The 14861-nt window shown below is 47.6% G+C and overlaps 1 protein-coding gene across 3 annotated transcripts in view; it reads right to left on the minus strand.

Moving 5' to 3' along the window:
- Window positions 1-705, minus strand: part of D2HGDH (D-2-hydroxyglutarate dehydrogenase) — a 52210-nt gene extending 51505 nt beyond the window's left edge. The window contains exon 1 of one of the 3 annotated variants that reach the window (XM_088479212.1): window positions 564-705. Coding sequence is in view for 1 of the 3 variants with exons in the window: in XM_088479211.1 (XP_088335337.1) it covers window positions 445-446 (2 nt within the window). In the remaining 2 variants the exon portion in view is untranslated. The other 2 variants (XM_088479213.1, XM_088479211.1) reach the window with 2 other exon arrangements.
- Between the last annotated feature and the right edge of the window lie 14156 nt (window positions 706-14861).

The following is a 14861-nucleotide window of genomic DNA, read 5'->3' on the forward strand; positions in this document are numbered from 1 at the left end:
TGAAGGCAAAAAGAGGAATTTCTCTGTGTTTTCGTTTTTGACCCTCCAATACTACAAGTTCCATTAAGTACAAATGCTTCCTGCACTTCCCACCAATATTTAGGAATGCAGTCACCTGTGTTGAAGTAGTTAATGGAAGAGAAAGATGTTCATACACAGGCAGCTGCAATCATAACACTTTGTACCTGATGAAAGGGGTCATGTTGGAGGGTCTGACGGTAACACACAGCCCCTGAAGGCTGGAGAGCCATACACACTGGCAGTGTAGTATACTAGGTCGCCCGTCACTGATAAAAGTAGGTGCTCAAACAATGTGCACCAACAGGAAGTAGCAATATCGTACAATAAATCTCATCCTACTTGTGATACATTTAGCTGCAGATTATAATTGCTACAGAGCACCCCTCCATAACTTGGCTAGTGCATGCGCATGCGGGCATTTACATTGCATGTGATCACTTAGGCTGAGCATAGGACTCCCTTCTCGGTAATGTCTAAATCCCCTTCTCACCCCAGCCAGCCCGAGATGATAACACGAACAGCAGCGCTCCACAAACTCTCACCTGTATGCCCGCCTCCACTCCCTGACGACAGCAGGCAGCGGCAGCGGCAGCGGCAGCAGCGGAAAGTCACCTGACCGGAATCAGCCAATCATAGATCACGTCTCATCCTGAAATCAGTACCTGGTGGAGATCTCGGCTACGCTGCTGCCTGCTAGTAACAATGCAGCGCGACCATTGGCTGTGAGTGAGGCAGTGGGCGGGGATAGATGGAGTGGTGGAGGTGGTGGTGTTGTTATTATGCCTGCCGGGCACTGAGCAGCTGCGTCACTCATGCACTAGTGTCAGCTGGTGCCGGGGTGTGTGTATGTATGTATTTATTCTGCACTGACATCATTTACCAGATTTACTTCCATGTTTCTAGTCTCAGGCATGGTTACTGTTGTGTAAAGCTAGGTACACACTTAAGCGACGGGCATTCATTCCGACATCGGAATAGAGATTGTGCGTCCACACTGGACGACTTTAATGAACGACGTAACGATCATCGTTACGTCATTCGTTAACAATGCATTGGCCGCTAGCAATATCACTAGGTTTGACGTGCAGTCCATCAAACCTAGCGGCTGTGGCTAGCGACCGCTGGAGCAGGGCTGTATCTATAATGCATGCATGGTGTGCGGGGCACATGGGCCCCTGGGTCTAGGGGGGCCCACACCCTACAACCATTAGTCTTATACTTACCTTTCTGTAGTGCTGCTTTGCAGCGCCGAGCCAGCACTGCAGAACAGCAGAAATCACTGGGAAAATGGCGGTGGCCATTTATCCTGTGACTCGTGCATGCGCAGTACTGCTGTCCCTGGGAAAGCAGCGAAGGTGCCATTTTCACGGAAACCCGCGCATGCGCAGTAGATTCTGACACTAAGCTAGAATCTCCTGCACCTGGTGAACCGGCGAAGAGAGGAGGGGGACTCGCCCTGAGTCTGCACACAGGCCCTCTGCCACTCTTAAAATGCACCTGCGCAGGGGCACGCAATCATGCGTACACACTGAGCAATGTAGGCGCATTACGAAATGGCATATCAGCCCGACATCGCTCCAGTGTGTATCTAGCTTAAGTCTTATTAACAGGAGTCTGTAAGTGACCTATAGTATGTAAAGGGTGTATACTAGTTTATTAAGGGTATTAAGCAGTATTAAATCTGCCAAGCCTGTGGGAGAATAAAAAATAAATAAAAAGTGTCAGTGCAGACAGTAAAAGTGTAATTGTGAAATCAATGTTCACTAACTTGAGTCCAGGGGCTTTAGTTACTAGCCCTTTCACTCACAAATCTTGGATCTGACCCAGGATAATGAACACTGTTTCAAACCATGTTGCATCCATTCATACCACACTTTGGTCCCAGGTAAATCCAGGGTCATCGCCGTTCACAGTGGACCCGTGTCTGTCCTGCAGAACAGGATCAAGTTGCTACGTAATTAAATGCTTCTGATCCACCAATGAGAGGTTCTTTTAACATAACCCAAGTAGAGTAAACTGGTAATAACCTTGACCTCAGTATATCCAGAACAGACCAGAAAAAACTCTGGTCATGACCTGGGTCGCATAACCCGGGTTAACCCGTTCTCACCGACACACGACCTGGGTTTTTCCCAGGTCCTTGCCTCAGTGTAAAAAGGGTATAAGTGGCGGCTTACCGCGTGTTTTGCTATTAATAACATTGCAAACAAAAAGTATGGTGGTTGCTCATATCAACTTAATGACATAGCACAGGTGCTTGTAAAGGGCAGGATTTACACTGAACACAGAAAAAAGGGTTTTGCCCCCCAGCACACTGTAGCAAAATCAACAAAAAATACTTAAACCCTACATAATACTAGAGATTCAGAGGTATTACTTACATACATTTGCAAATATATGAATAAGCGACAGGCCAGTCGTCAAGGCACCTCTATACTGGCGTCCCTAAGCCTTGACGATTGGCCTGGCGCTTATTCATATATTTGCAAATGTATGTAACTAATACCTCTGAATCTCTATTATTATGTAGGTTTTAAGTATTTTTTGTTGATTTTGCTACAGTGTGCTGGGGGGCAAAACCCTTTTTTCTGTATTAATAACATTGCCCTTTTAAATTTGAAATTAAACACACCAGGAAGTGCTTAGTACAGGGGTCTTCAACCTTGGCCCTCCAGCTGCTGTGGAACTACACATCCCAGCATGCACTGCCAGTTTTAGCATGCTGTTTTATCAAAAAGGTGGCAGTGCATGCTGGGATGTGTAGTTCCACAGCAGCTGGAGGGTCAAGGTTGAAGACCACTGGCTTAGTACAAGGGTAGGCAACATGTGGAAGTGTAGCAGCTGTTGAACTACACCTTCCAGCATGTCCTGACAGTTTTGCTGTTAGGGAATGCTAAAACTGATGCAGGGCATGCTGGGATGTGTAGTTCCACAGCAGCTAGAGTGATGCTGGGTACACACGGAACGATAGTCAGCGACAACTATATCGCTGAACGGTCTCCCTTTAAAAATCCTGGTGTGCTGGATGAACGATATTGTTCATCCACACACCAAAAAACTACCAACGACCCATGATCAACGATCGCGGACCCCTATGGAGAGATAACGATATCGTCCAAGTTGGCCTGCATGCATGGACGATGGTCGATATCGTTATCGTCCAGCGGGAGCGCGCATCGTTGGTCGTTCATTGCATACATGTTGAACGATATCGTTATCGTTCATATCGTTGAAAAATATTGTTCCCTCTGTACGCACATTTAGATGCAATGTTCTTCTACAAATCTGGACGCAAATGGATTCAAACTCAGCATCAACCCCATGAGCTGCATCTTTACTGCTAACTTGTTTGAATTGACATAAGATTCCTTGGAGCAGGAGCAGCACTTCAAGCCCTTATTGGATATATTTGCTTACTCACCCAGTGCAAAAAGGAAAATAAAGTGTTATCGTGATGCAGGGGCTGGCTGGCAACTTTTAGCGTGGGGGGCAAGTACCAGACAGTGGCCCTGATTTACCGATAATCATTCCACTCCGTAAACATTCGGTATTGCGTACAACTATGAATCAGGCCCTCTGCTAATACTCTTATGCAGGCCTCCAGTAGTGATCCCCCTATGCAGTGCCCCCAGTAGTGGTCCCCCCTATGCAGTGCCCTTATATAGTGTCCCCAATAGTAGTTCCCCCATGCAGTGCCCCCAATAGTGGTACCCCTTATGCAGTGTCCTTTAAATAGTGGTCCCAGTTGTAGTCCCCCCCTATGCAGTACCCCTAGTTTTGCACTTTATATAGAGTCCCCAGTAGTGGTCCCCCAATGCAGTGCCCCCAGTGATAGTCCCCCCCCCTGTGCAGTGCCCCTAGTAGTAGTCCCCTCCCCTTGTAGTGCCACTAGTAGTAGTCCCCCCCTTGTAGTGCCCCCAGTGGAGTTCCCCCAGTAGTGGTCCCCCGATGCAGTGCCGCTAGTAGTTGTCCCCCCTTCTAGTTTCCCTAGTAGTAGTCAACCCCTTGTGCCCCCAGTAGTAGTCCCCCGCTTGTAGTGCCCCCAGTAGTGGTCCACCCCAGTAGACACACACGTAATAAAAATAAAACAAACACGTACCTGAATCCCCGCTCCTGCTCCCGCCATCCGCTCCTCCTTCCATCCTCCTGGGCTGGCCTGCTCTGCAATATGGGAGAGACGTCATGACGTCTCTCCCATTACCCACTGCGGGAGACGTAAGATGGAGTTCATGAGTGAGCGCCAGCCCGGCTCCGGCAGGGGGCGCAGCAGTCAACGAGAGTCTGACAGACTCTCATTGGCTGTTAATTAAAACAAACACACTGCTGCCGGCGCGAGTGTGTTTGTCACTCACTGTGTAGTGCTGACCGAACGCTGGGCCTGATTCAGACCCGGTCGCAAGCGCTGAGCGCTCGCAACCGGGTCGATGGTAGCCCAGAGCGCATGATGGAGCCGGCTCCGTCGTGCGCATGCTTGAGACCCGGTAGCGACAGGCAATCCGTCGCTCCGGGTCTCGCACCAAAGGGGGTGTGCTGTCGATGTTGAGTGACAGCACACCCCCTTTGGTGGGCGGGCCGGGGTGGCAGCCCAGACGGAGGCGTTCCCATGAGAACGCCTACCGTCTGGGGGCGGCCCCACTGACATCACAAGTGATGTCAGTGGGAGAGCTTTTGGCTCTGTTTGAGCCGAAAGCTCTCTGGGGCTTGCGGCCACGAGACCCTACCACAAGGATCTCGTCGCAAGCCCGATGGTCGCGATGGTCTTGACCATCGCGACCATCATCCTGGCCGCTCGCATTAGCTGTGGGTGGCAACCAACAGCAATGCGAGTGGCCAGGAAGCGTCCGGCTCTGAATCAGGGCCTCTGTCCGGTCAGCAGTACACACGTGGTGCAGCTGTGTCACAGAGACAGAATGCCCGTGGCCCGGGACAGTATATGGCACTGCGGCCCGGGGGGACATGGCACCCTGCCCCCCAGCCCAGCCCGCCTCTGTCGTGATGCCAACTTGATTTGTTTCCAGGGACGCCCCAAGTCTTGAAAAAAACTTTGAGGTAGAGCAGTGGTACTCCTCACAGAATCGCGAGTGAAATAATTAGCTCCACCTGTGGAACTTTTAAAATGTGTCAGTGAGTAATGACTACACCTGTGCACCTGCTGGGTGACCTGCAAAACTGACCTGTGTGGGGTCCTGAGGACCGAGTTTGAGAACCTGTGAGATAGAGTATTCACCTGGGTCCAGGTGATGGTGGCTCAGGAAGTCCAATGCATGTCATTTATATGGTAAGAACAAAATATTATTCCTGCTGATCCATTCAAAATGCTTGACTTTGGGTTTCATTGGGTCCACAGGAATTACCTTGGGAGTATGTGCTTGGAGTGATCCAGGCACCAAACAGTTACAAGCTTTAGCTCCCAGAATGCACTGGGTCCTCCTCCATATATACCCCGCCCCCGGCTACAGGCACTCAGTTTTTTTGTTTGGTGCGTAGGAAGTGTACCTTGTAGACAGGGAACTGCTTCGGCAGTCCCAAGCTTTGTTTTTTTTTTTTTTTTTTTTAAATGAGTAAGCAGCGCTAGGCGTCTGGATGGACGCCTGTGCTGCTGCTCCATCTACCCCCGCCGGCGCCGCAACACCAGTGAGGGAACTGGTGATTTTGGCGGGCGCCAGCTGAGTTTCACTAGACGCTGGGCCCGAGACTGCAGCCGGAAGATACGGGGATGCAGGTAAGATGGTTCCCCGATTGCAGGGAACCACACGGCAGTCCGTACCTCTGGCAGTGGAGACCTGCCGGAGGCCACTGTTATGGGGAGCCAGGGACGACTGCTTCTCCTACTAGACCACCGGGGCATATAATTCTGGCGCCGGGGACAGTGGCGACAGCCATGTAAAAAGCCAGTGTGCCCGGTGGATTCATACAACCTAGGGGAGGTAGGCTTTCCCCGGCAGCCCCTTCCCAGACGCCGATTCAGAGACTGTTTCCCACATCTGGGTTGTTTCGGGCTGCCTCCCTGGTGAGACGCCCAGAGACCACGTTCAGGTGCTCTACTGTAGCTGTGAATCTCAGGAGGTTTGGTCAGTCTCCCTGTATACCTCTCCTTGGGTGGCCAGGTTATACAGAGCTCAATATGCTATTAAGCTTTTGTACTTTTCGTAGTTGACTAAAAGCCTATTGTGTGTATATATATATATATATATAAGACAATATGGACCGGCACTTCCTTTCGCATAACAACTGCTTGGTTGCCTTCAGTGTTAAACAAACACACACAAAAGAAATCTGCGGCACTCCAAGACTGATAGTCAAAAACAATGTGTATTGAAGATATGTGTAACATCCACCAACGTTTCAAAGCCTCCAGGCTTCTTTGTCAAGGTTAATCCACATAACATGGATTAACCTTGACAAAGAAGCCTGGAGGCTTTGAAACGTTGGTGTATGTTACACATATCTTCAATACACGTTGTTTTTGACTATCAGTCTTGGAGTGCCGCAGATTTCTTTTGTGTGTGTGTGTGTATATATATATATATATATATATATATATATATATATATATATATATATATATTTTACTCCCCATAGAGCGGCACTCCAATTAGGATAACTGCAAAATTCTCCGTTGCCCTCTGTAAGGACTGCCAGTTGGAAGTCCAAATATATCTCTGTCACGGCGGCACTCGGGTAAAAAAAAAAGTCAGCAAACTGGCAGGTTGAACACCAACATTTCGGCGTCCTTTATTACTCCATTATCAAGATCAATCACATATAAAATGACAAAGATTACTTTATACGCATACCCCACCACGTGTAGTCCAATCAACCCGACATCCGGAGAGGGGGATGCACACCAATGATTTATCACCACCCGCCACCTGCAGTCATGGCAGCAGCGGGGTGGTGAGGTCATCGGTGTGTCCCCCTCTCCGGATGTCGGATTGATTGGACTACACGTGGTGGGGTATGTGTATAAAGTAATCTTTATGTCATTTTATATGTGATTGACCTTGATAACGGAATAATAAAGGACTCCGAAATGTTGGTGTTCAACCTGCCAGTTTGCCGACTTTTTTTTTTACCCGAGTGCCGCCGTCACAGATTTTTTATATATATATATATATATATATATATATATATATATATATTTACATTGTATGTGAAGTGCTGCTGTGTGTTATACTGCCTTTTTTACTCCTGAATAACTGTCAGTTATAACTACCACTGCTATTTCTCCTCAAAACCCTCTGCTACCAGTGTGTGGGTTGTTTCGGGGGTGAACACTGTCACATTGTAATGCATTGCATAACATTACCTTTATGTCTACAGATAAGGAGAAGCAGGAGGCTAAAACCCCTGTGCTGGTTTCATGTATGGCCTGTCAGGTGGGCTTGTCCCCTCAGGATTTCATACAGGATGGATTGTGTGGTCGCTGTTATAAAGAGCCACCACATCATTCCAGCTCCTGGGCATAAACCACCTTGGGCTTCCTTTTCTCAGATTATGGCGCAGGTTGTTTATCTACACCCACGCCGACCCCTACTATGGGGTTCCCTCAGCAGCTACAACCTGCGATGTTCATGCCTCCTGTGCATCCATCCTGGATGTATATTTATGCCCATTCAAGCCAGAGTATGGCTACGTCCCCTGCTGCATTTCAGCAAATGCTGCAAGGAGGCAGGCCAGTAGTACCTAAAATCAGAAGGCGGTCGGCTTTTTCCTATAAGTCCGTCCAGCCTGTAGCTTCAGATGCATCTTCAGAAGAATTTGAAGAGGTACAAGGCTCCTCTCAGGAGTCTCTCTCAGGGGAGGAGGACCATCTAGCAGCAGCGGATGTTCTCTCCTTGAATAGGGCGGTCAAAACAATTTTAAACATAGATAGCGCCAGAGGGTCGTTAAGGCTGAGTTTCCCAAATCTGAGCAACTCTCTGAACTTATGGGGGGACGCATGGAGTTCTCCTGATAGACCATTCCATATTAAAAAGGTTACAGCTTTATACCCCCTCCCACCTGGCAAATGTGCTAAATGGGACGTTCTGCCTACTGTGGATGCTCCTGTGGCACATCTGATTAAGAGCGTCACATTGCCCATACAATCTGCATCCTCCCTTAAGGATCCCACAGATAGAAGACTTGAGGCCTGTTAGGAGCAGTTACCCGCCCAGCCATGGCTACAGCCTGGGTGTCTAAGGCCATTGAAGAACGGACAGGGGCACTGGAAAATGCTCTTCCAGGGAGCAGCTGACGATTATCTCCTATATCAAGGAGGCAGCCTCCTATTTGGGGGAGGAGACATTAGACACCGGTATTCTGGCTTGTAAGGCATCAGCTACCTCAGTTGTTGCTCGCAGAGCCTTTTGGTTAAGGGCCTGGAAAGCAGATGCAGTTCCCAAGAAGATTATGGAATCCCTGCTGTTTACAGGAGGCATACTGTTTGGCACAGAATTGGATAAGATTGTGGCTACTCTGGCAGCTTCTAAAGCGGCTGGTCTGCCTTCAACGAGTTCCCCAAGACCTAGTCAGTCGTCATTTCGAGCCTTTCGCCCGCAAGGAAAAATTCCTTTAGACAATCCAGGTCTCATAGGAGACCGCAAACTAAGAGATCTTGGACAATCAGATGTCCAGCTTCCAAGTCAGACGACAACCTCATGGCCTGATGGGGCGGGCCTCCTGGGGAATCCGACTTATTCAGATTTCAGATACTTGGCATCAGACACCAACAGTTGCCTGGGTCCGAGAAGTGGTCTCTCGAGTGTATGCCCTTACTTTCGTGAAAAGTCCCCCGCAAAAGGTATTTCTGCACAGCTCCTCCTGAGTCTACCAAGGCCTTCGCCCTCCAGCAGGCCATTCGTTCCCTGCTGGGTTCAGGCGTGATAATCCCAGTTCCGTTGGATCAGCAAAGAAAGGGTTATTCAATCTATTTTTGATCCAGAAGCCCAATGGATCCCACCGGCCTATTCTGAATATGAAAGGCCTTAACAGATTTATCCGGGTGCCCAAGTTCCATATGGAAACTCTTCGGTCAATTGTTCTGGCAATGGAACCGGGGGATTTTATGGCGTTCTTGGACATTCAGGATGCATATCTACATGTGCCAATTAAGCCTTCCCACCAAAGAATTCTGTGGTTTGCTGTTCTGCAGCAACAGTTCCAATTTCAGGCACTGCCTTTTGGTTTGTCAACAGCTCCGCGGGTCTTTACCAAAATAATGGCAGTAATGACGGCCTACCTCAGGCATCAGGGAGTCAGAATACTGCCATACTTGGATGACCTCCTGATATTGCCACAGTCTCCAGATGTATTACAAAATCATCTCAGACTGACTATTGCCTGCCTACTCAGTCACGGCTGGATCATGAATTGGAAAAAGTCGCTTTCTTCAGTACAGCAGATGGTGCATTTAGGTGCACTCCTAAATTATCTGGCACAAAGGATATTTCTGCCAGGAGACAAGATTTTTGGCCCTTCAATTAAAGGTTCGCAGATTTCTCAGCAATCAGACTGTCTATCCACTCAGCAATGCAGGTTCTGGGGGTCCATGGCGTCCACCTTAGACATGGTGGAATATGCTCAGTTCCACTAAAGACCACTGCAACGGCTGATCCTCTCCCGGTGGAGCGGGGAGTACCAGTTAATAAAGTCACAGATGATCCGTCTTTCTCCAGAGATTCAGCTTTCCCTCTCATGGTTGGCTGCAGACGTCTCGTCTGAACAGGGGACGCCCCTTCTGGATTCCAAATTGGGTGCTCCTCGCTACGGATGCCAGTCTCCGCAAATGGGGTGCAGTGACTGGTCATCACACCTTTCAGGGAAGATGGACGACCAAGGAGGGTCACCTATCCATAAACATCCTGGAACTTTGTGCAGTATTCAGGGTACTCGTTCAGGCATCGGATATGCTAAAGGGCAGGCCTGTCCAGATACAGTTCGACAATGCGACCGCAGTAGCCTACGTCAACCAACAGAGAGGCACGCAAAGTCTGGCAGCCATGGCGGAAGTGGCAAACATTCTGGTCTGGGCAGAATGTCATCTTCCAGCAATCTCGCAGTATTCATACCAGGAGTCCTCAACTGGAAAGCGGACTTCCTAAGTTGTCAGGATATACACGTCGGGGAATGGGCTCTTCATCCGGATGTCTTTCAGATCCTAGTGGACAAATGGGGACTACCAGAGGTAGACCTCATGGCCTCGGGCCACAATCACAAGGTCCTTAGGTACGGGCAAAGGTCATCAGGAAATGCAAGCAGAAGGGCGGAACAGTAATACTGATAGCCCCTGCTTGGCCCAGACACCATTGGTTCAACAACCTTCAGAGTGTTTCCATAGACACTCCATGGCCAGTTCCTCTAAGGCCAGACCTGTTAACATAGGGTCCCTGCCTGCATCCGGACCTTCCCCGTCTATATTTGACGGCTTGGCTCTTGAATCTTCCATCTTCTGTAATTCAGATGATGCTTTTGCACGGAAGCCTTCCTATGCCCGCATCTATTACAGAATTTGGCACTCGTATTTTCAATGGTGTAGTCATAGAAAATATGATCCTGAAGTTTTTAGGGTCTCACAAGTGCTTGCTTTTTTGCTCCAGGCTGGGTTAGACCGGGGTCTCCGCCTGGCCACCCTGAGAGTTCAGACATCTGCACTCTCAGTTTGGTTTCAGCGAAGGACCACCCCACTGCCTGATGTTAAGACATTTTTTCAGGGTGTTTTGGAGGGTTCAGCCTCTTTGTCCCTCCGGTAGCTCAGTGGAATTTGTCTTTGGTTCTCAGGGCTCTACAGGCTCCCCCATTTGAACCCCTGAACTCAGACCTCAAGTGGTTGACAGCAAAGAGGTTTTTTTTTTTCTTGCCATCTCCTCTGCCCGCAGGGTCTCTGATTTGGCAGCGCTTTCTTGTCACTCTCCCTTCTTGATTTTACATCAGGATAGAGCTGTTCTTCTTACCAGGGCAGGTTACCTTCCTAAGGTAGCATCCCGCTTTCATGTAAATGAAGAAATAGTGCTTCCAGCCTTCCAGTCTTCAGTCCTCTCTGTAGGTGAAGCTTCTCTGGATGTGGTGCGTGCCCTACATATCTACGTGGATCGTACCAACTCCTTTAGGAAATAGTATTCTCTTTTTGTGTTGTATGGCCGTCATAAGTGGGGCTGGCCAGCTAACAGACTCTGGCTAGATGGTTTCATATGACGATTTCTCAGGCTTATACACAAGCTGATATCTCGGTTTCAAACCCAGTGACAGCACATTCTACTCGATCTGTGGGACCATCGTGGGCGTTTCATCGTGATGCCCCTGCTGAACAATTGTGCAAGGCAGCAACGTAGTCTTCCGTCCACACTTTTCTCAAATGTTATGCCTTTGATACTTTTGCCTCTTGGGATGCTGGATTGTCCTTGCTGCTAAACAGGAGCGTCCCCACCCTTAAGGGAACTGCTTTGGGACATCCCCAAGGTAATTCCTGTGGACCCTATGGAACCTGAAGAAGAAAATAAGAGTTATGGTATAACATACCTTTTTTGTTACATTTTTCTTCGAGGTGCGTTGGGGTCCACAGGGCACCGACCCTACCGCACCTGGTATTATTGGGTAATCTTTTTTCTTTTGTATTTCAATGATTCCCTCTTCTTAGAGTGTTTCTGGTGTACAATTGTCCTTCCTTCTCCTGCCTTGGGCTTGGTTACAAACTAAGTGCCGGTAGCCAGGGTCAGGATATATATGGAGGAGGACCCAGTGCATCCTGGGAGCTAAAGCGTGTAACTATTTGGTGCCTGGATCACTCCAACCACATACCCCAAAAGGTAATTCCTGTGGAGCCTATGGACCTCGAAGAAAGAGTTAACAAAAGATATGTTATACCATAGCTCTTATTATCTCTATGGAAATTAGCGTCATTGTCCTTGAGATACTCAGGTCCAGGTAGCTGACCCAGTGTTTTGACGGTGATCAAGCATAATGCAGATCACGAGATTATAGATAGTGTAGTATAAATTATACTTGGAGATATCTACCACAGTACATGACCATATAGCTTATAGTAATTTGTACACTTTTCCTTTTCTATACCAATATTACCCAAGGAAATGAAAATGTGCTCATACATAAGGCAAAGGACCAAGTATATATAACAATACATCCAAAGATCTTTTGTTATAAAATTGTATAAATGATATGGGGTTCTGCTCAGACTAGGCAACATAATATATATCCCATTATGAAAATTCTGTAACCAAGTGCTACAATAGAAATATATATTCTGTACTACTATATATTTTAAAGCATTAGTAGCTAATCACTTACAATAGTTAGCAGAACAAACGGATTACTGCTATAGGGAAATTTTCAGTACTAGATCCCAAAAAACTACATCTCATAGAAGATTGTCATTAATAACTGTTTATAATTGTAACATTACAATTTAACTACACGGTGTGAATTTTAAATATTAATTGGAAACTATGCACATTCCAATCATAAGAACATCTATATGAAAAGATTTTCAAGTTGTCATTTTTCGCCAAAGTACGCAACTTACGAAAAAAAATTTTGCTAAAGTATCATTAGTGGGGCTGTCCAAATGGTTCTGAAAGAAATCTACACACTTATCCAAAAACAGGAATTTTACACATTTTTCCCCATTTCTCAAAATGGAGAAAAGTTTGCTCTATTTTTCAATGAAAAATTGGCGATAAATTATCACAGGTAATTGAATCCGGCCCATAACATAAAACTAAGCACAAGTAAATGCTGTAGAATAAAAACCACCTATGTAGGGCCTGATTCAGAGATGTACGAAACGACGATTTGTACGAACACGCTGCAATTGACTTGGGATACCGCGCGCACAGAGAACCCATTCACAAAGTGAGTGACAGGAAGTCACCGTTTGGAGGAGCTAACGGGGGTGGTTAGGAAAACGCAGGTGTGTCGGACTGACTGTTTAAACACTGTTGCAATGGCTAATTTATGCATGCCATGTAATCACATACGCAGCATGAGAGCTCGTGTATTTGAGACAGGTCATACCTGCCGCATGGGCTGCATGGCTGGTCGATGCAAGTGATTTTTATGCTGGTATGCAACAATCGGACAAATATGAGAAGGCAGCTTTGGAATTATTAGCATATTTTCACAGCTGCGATTGCATTATCATCCATCTCTGAATCAGGCCCTTAGTGTACAGCCAGTAATACTCTACTCCTAACTAGGGGTGAGCGGGTTCGGATTTCTGAAATCCGAACCCCCCCGAGCCCCCCCGATCCGAGGCAGATCCGAGTCAGGCTCGACTTTTCCCGCCTGACTCGGATCTGAAATCGAGGCAAAACGTCATCATCCCGCATTCCGAGTCTCGCGGGTTTTGGAACCTATATAAGGTACCCGCGTCGGCGCCATTTTCTCACTCGGCTGTGGATAGTGAAGAGGGAGGGTGGGAGTTAGGGCTGCCTGGGCTGTGTAGTGTTGTGCTGTGCTGCTGTTGTCCACTACTTCAAAGTCCATAGGGGCTGGCTGGACTGTGTTGTGCAGTCAGTTCTCCATAGGGGCTGTGTCCACTCCAAAGTCCTGTGCAGTGTCCTGTAGTGTTGTCCAGGGGGTGCTCTGTCCATCAGAGTTGCTCCCCCCAAGTGCTAAAAAAATTATATTTTTTGTGTGTTTGTGAATTGTGTGCGCAGTAGCCGCACGTGCATCAACAAAATAGTGCCAAGCGTGCGCCTGTGTCATAAGTAAAGGGCCGGCTGGCTTGACCGTTAAAGGGTGCTGTAACCCCCAAAGTACACTCCAAACCAAAAAAATATATATTTTCTGTGTTTGTGAATTGTGTGCGCAATAGCCGCACGTGCATCAACAAAGGAGCAGCGCCAAGCGTGCGCCTGTGTCCCATAAGTAAAGAGCCGGCTGGCTCATTTCTTAAAGGCTGGTGTAACCCACAAAGTGCACTACTCTCCAGCAAAAATAAAAAAATATTTTCTGTGTTTAGCCGCACGTATATATCAAATCGATATAACATAAATGGAGGACCAAACTTTCTCCGATAAAAATAAAATAGAGAAAGATCAAGAATCACTTCCTCCTAGTGCTGAAGCTGCTGCCACTAGTCATGACATAGACGATAACATGCCATCAACGTCGTCTGCCAAGGCCGATGCCCAATGTCATAATAGAGGGCACATACAATCCCAAATGACAAAGTTCAGGAAAATGACCTTGAAAAAAAACATTTAAATCAGCTGAAGAGAAACGTAAACTTGCCAATATGCCATTTACGACACGGAGTGGTAAGGAACGGCTAAGGTCGATCCCTAGAATGTTCATGACTAGTGGTTCAGCTTCACATGACGATGGAAGCCCTCCTCCCACTAAAAAAATCAAACGAGTTAAGCTGGCAAAAGCACAGCGAAGAACTGTGCTTTCTAAGAAGATATCACAAATCCCCAAGGAGAGTCCAAGTGTGGTGGTGGTTGCGATGCCTGACCTTCCCAGCACTGGACGGGAAGAGGTGGCTCTTTCCACCATTTGCACACCCCCTGCAGGTGCTGAAAGGAGCACCCACAGTCCACTTGCTGTTATGCAAATTGAAGATGTCACTGTTGAAGTACAACAGGATGAGGATACTGGTGTAGCTGGCGCTGAGGAGGAAGTTGGCGAGGAGGATTCTGATGGTGATGTGGTTTGTTTAAATCAGGCTCCGGGGGAGACAGTTGTTGTCCGTGGGATGAAAAAGCCCATCACGGTCATGCCTGGGCAGAAGACCAAACATTCCACCTCTTTGGTCTGGCAATATTTCTATCCAAATCCGGACAACAACTGTCTTGCCATATGTACCTTATGTAAAGGTGGAATAAGTAGGGGTAGGGACG

The sequence above is a fragment of the Taudactylus pleione genome, unplaced genomic scaffold (genome assembly GCF_031769625.1).
Source record: "Taudactylus pleione unplaced genomic scaffold, aTauple2 ptg000229l, whole genome shotgun sequence".
NCBI classification, from domain to species: Eukaryota; Metazoa; Chordata; class Amphibia; order Anura; family Myobatrachidae; genus Taudactylus; species Taudactylus pleione.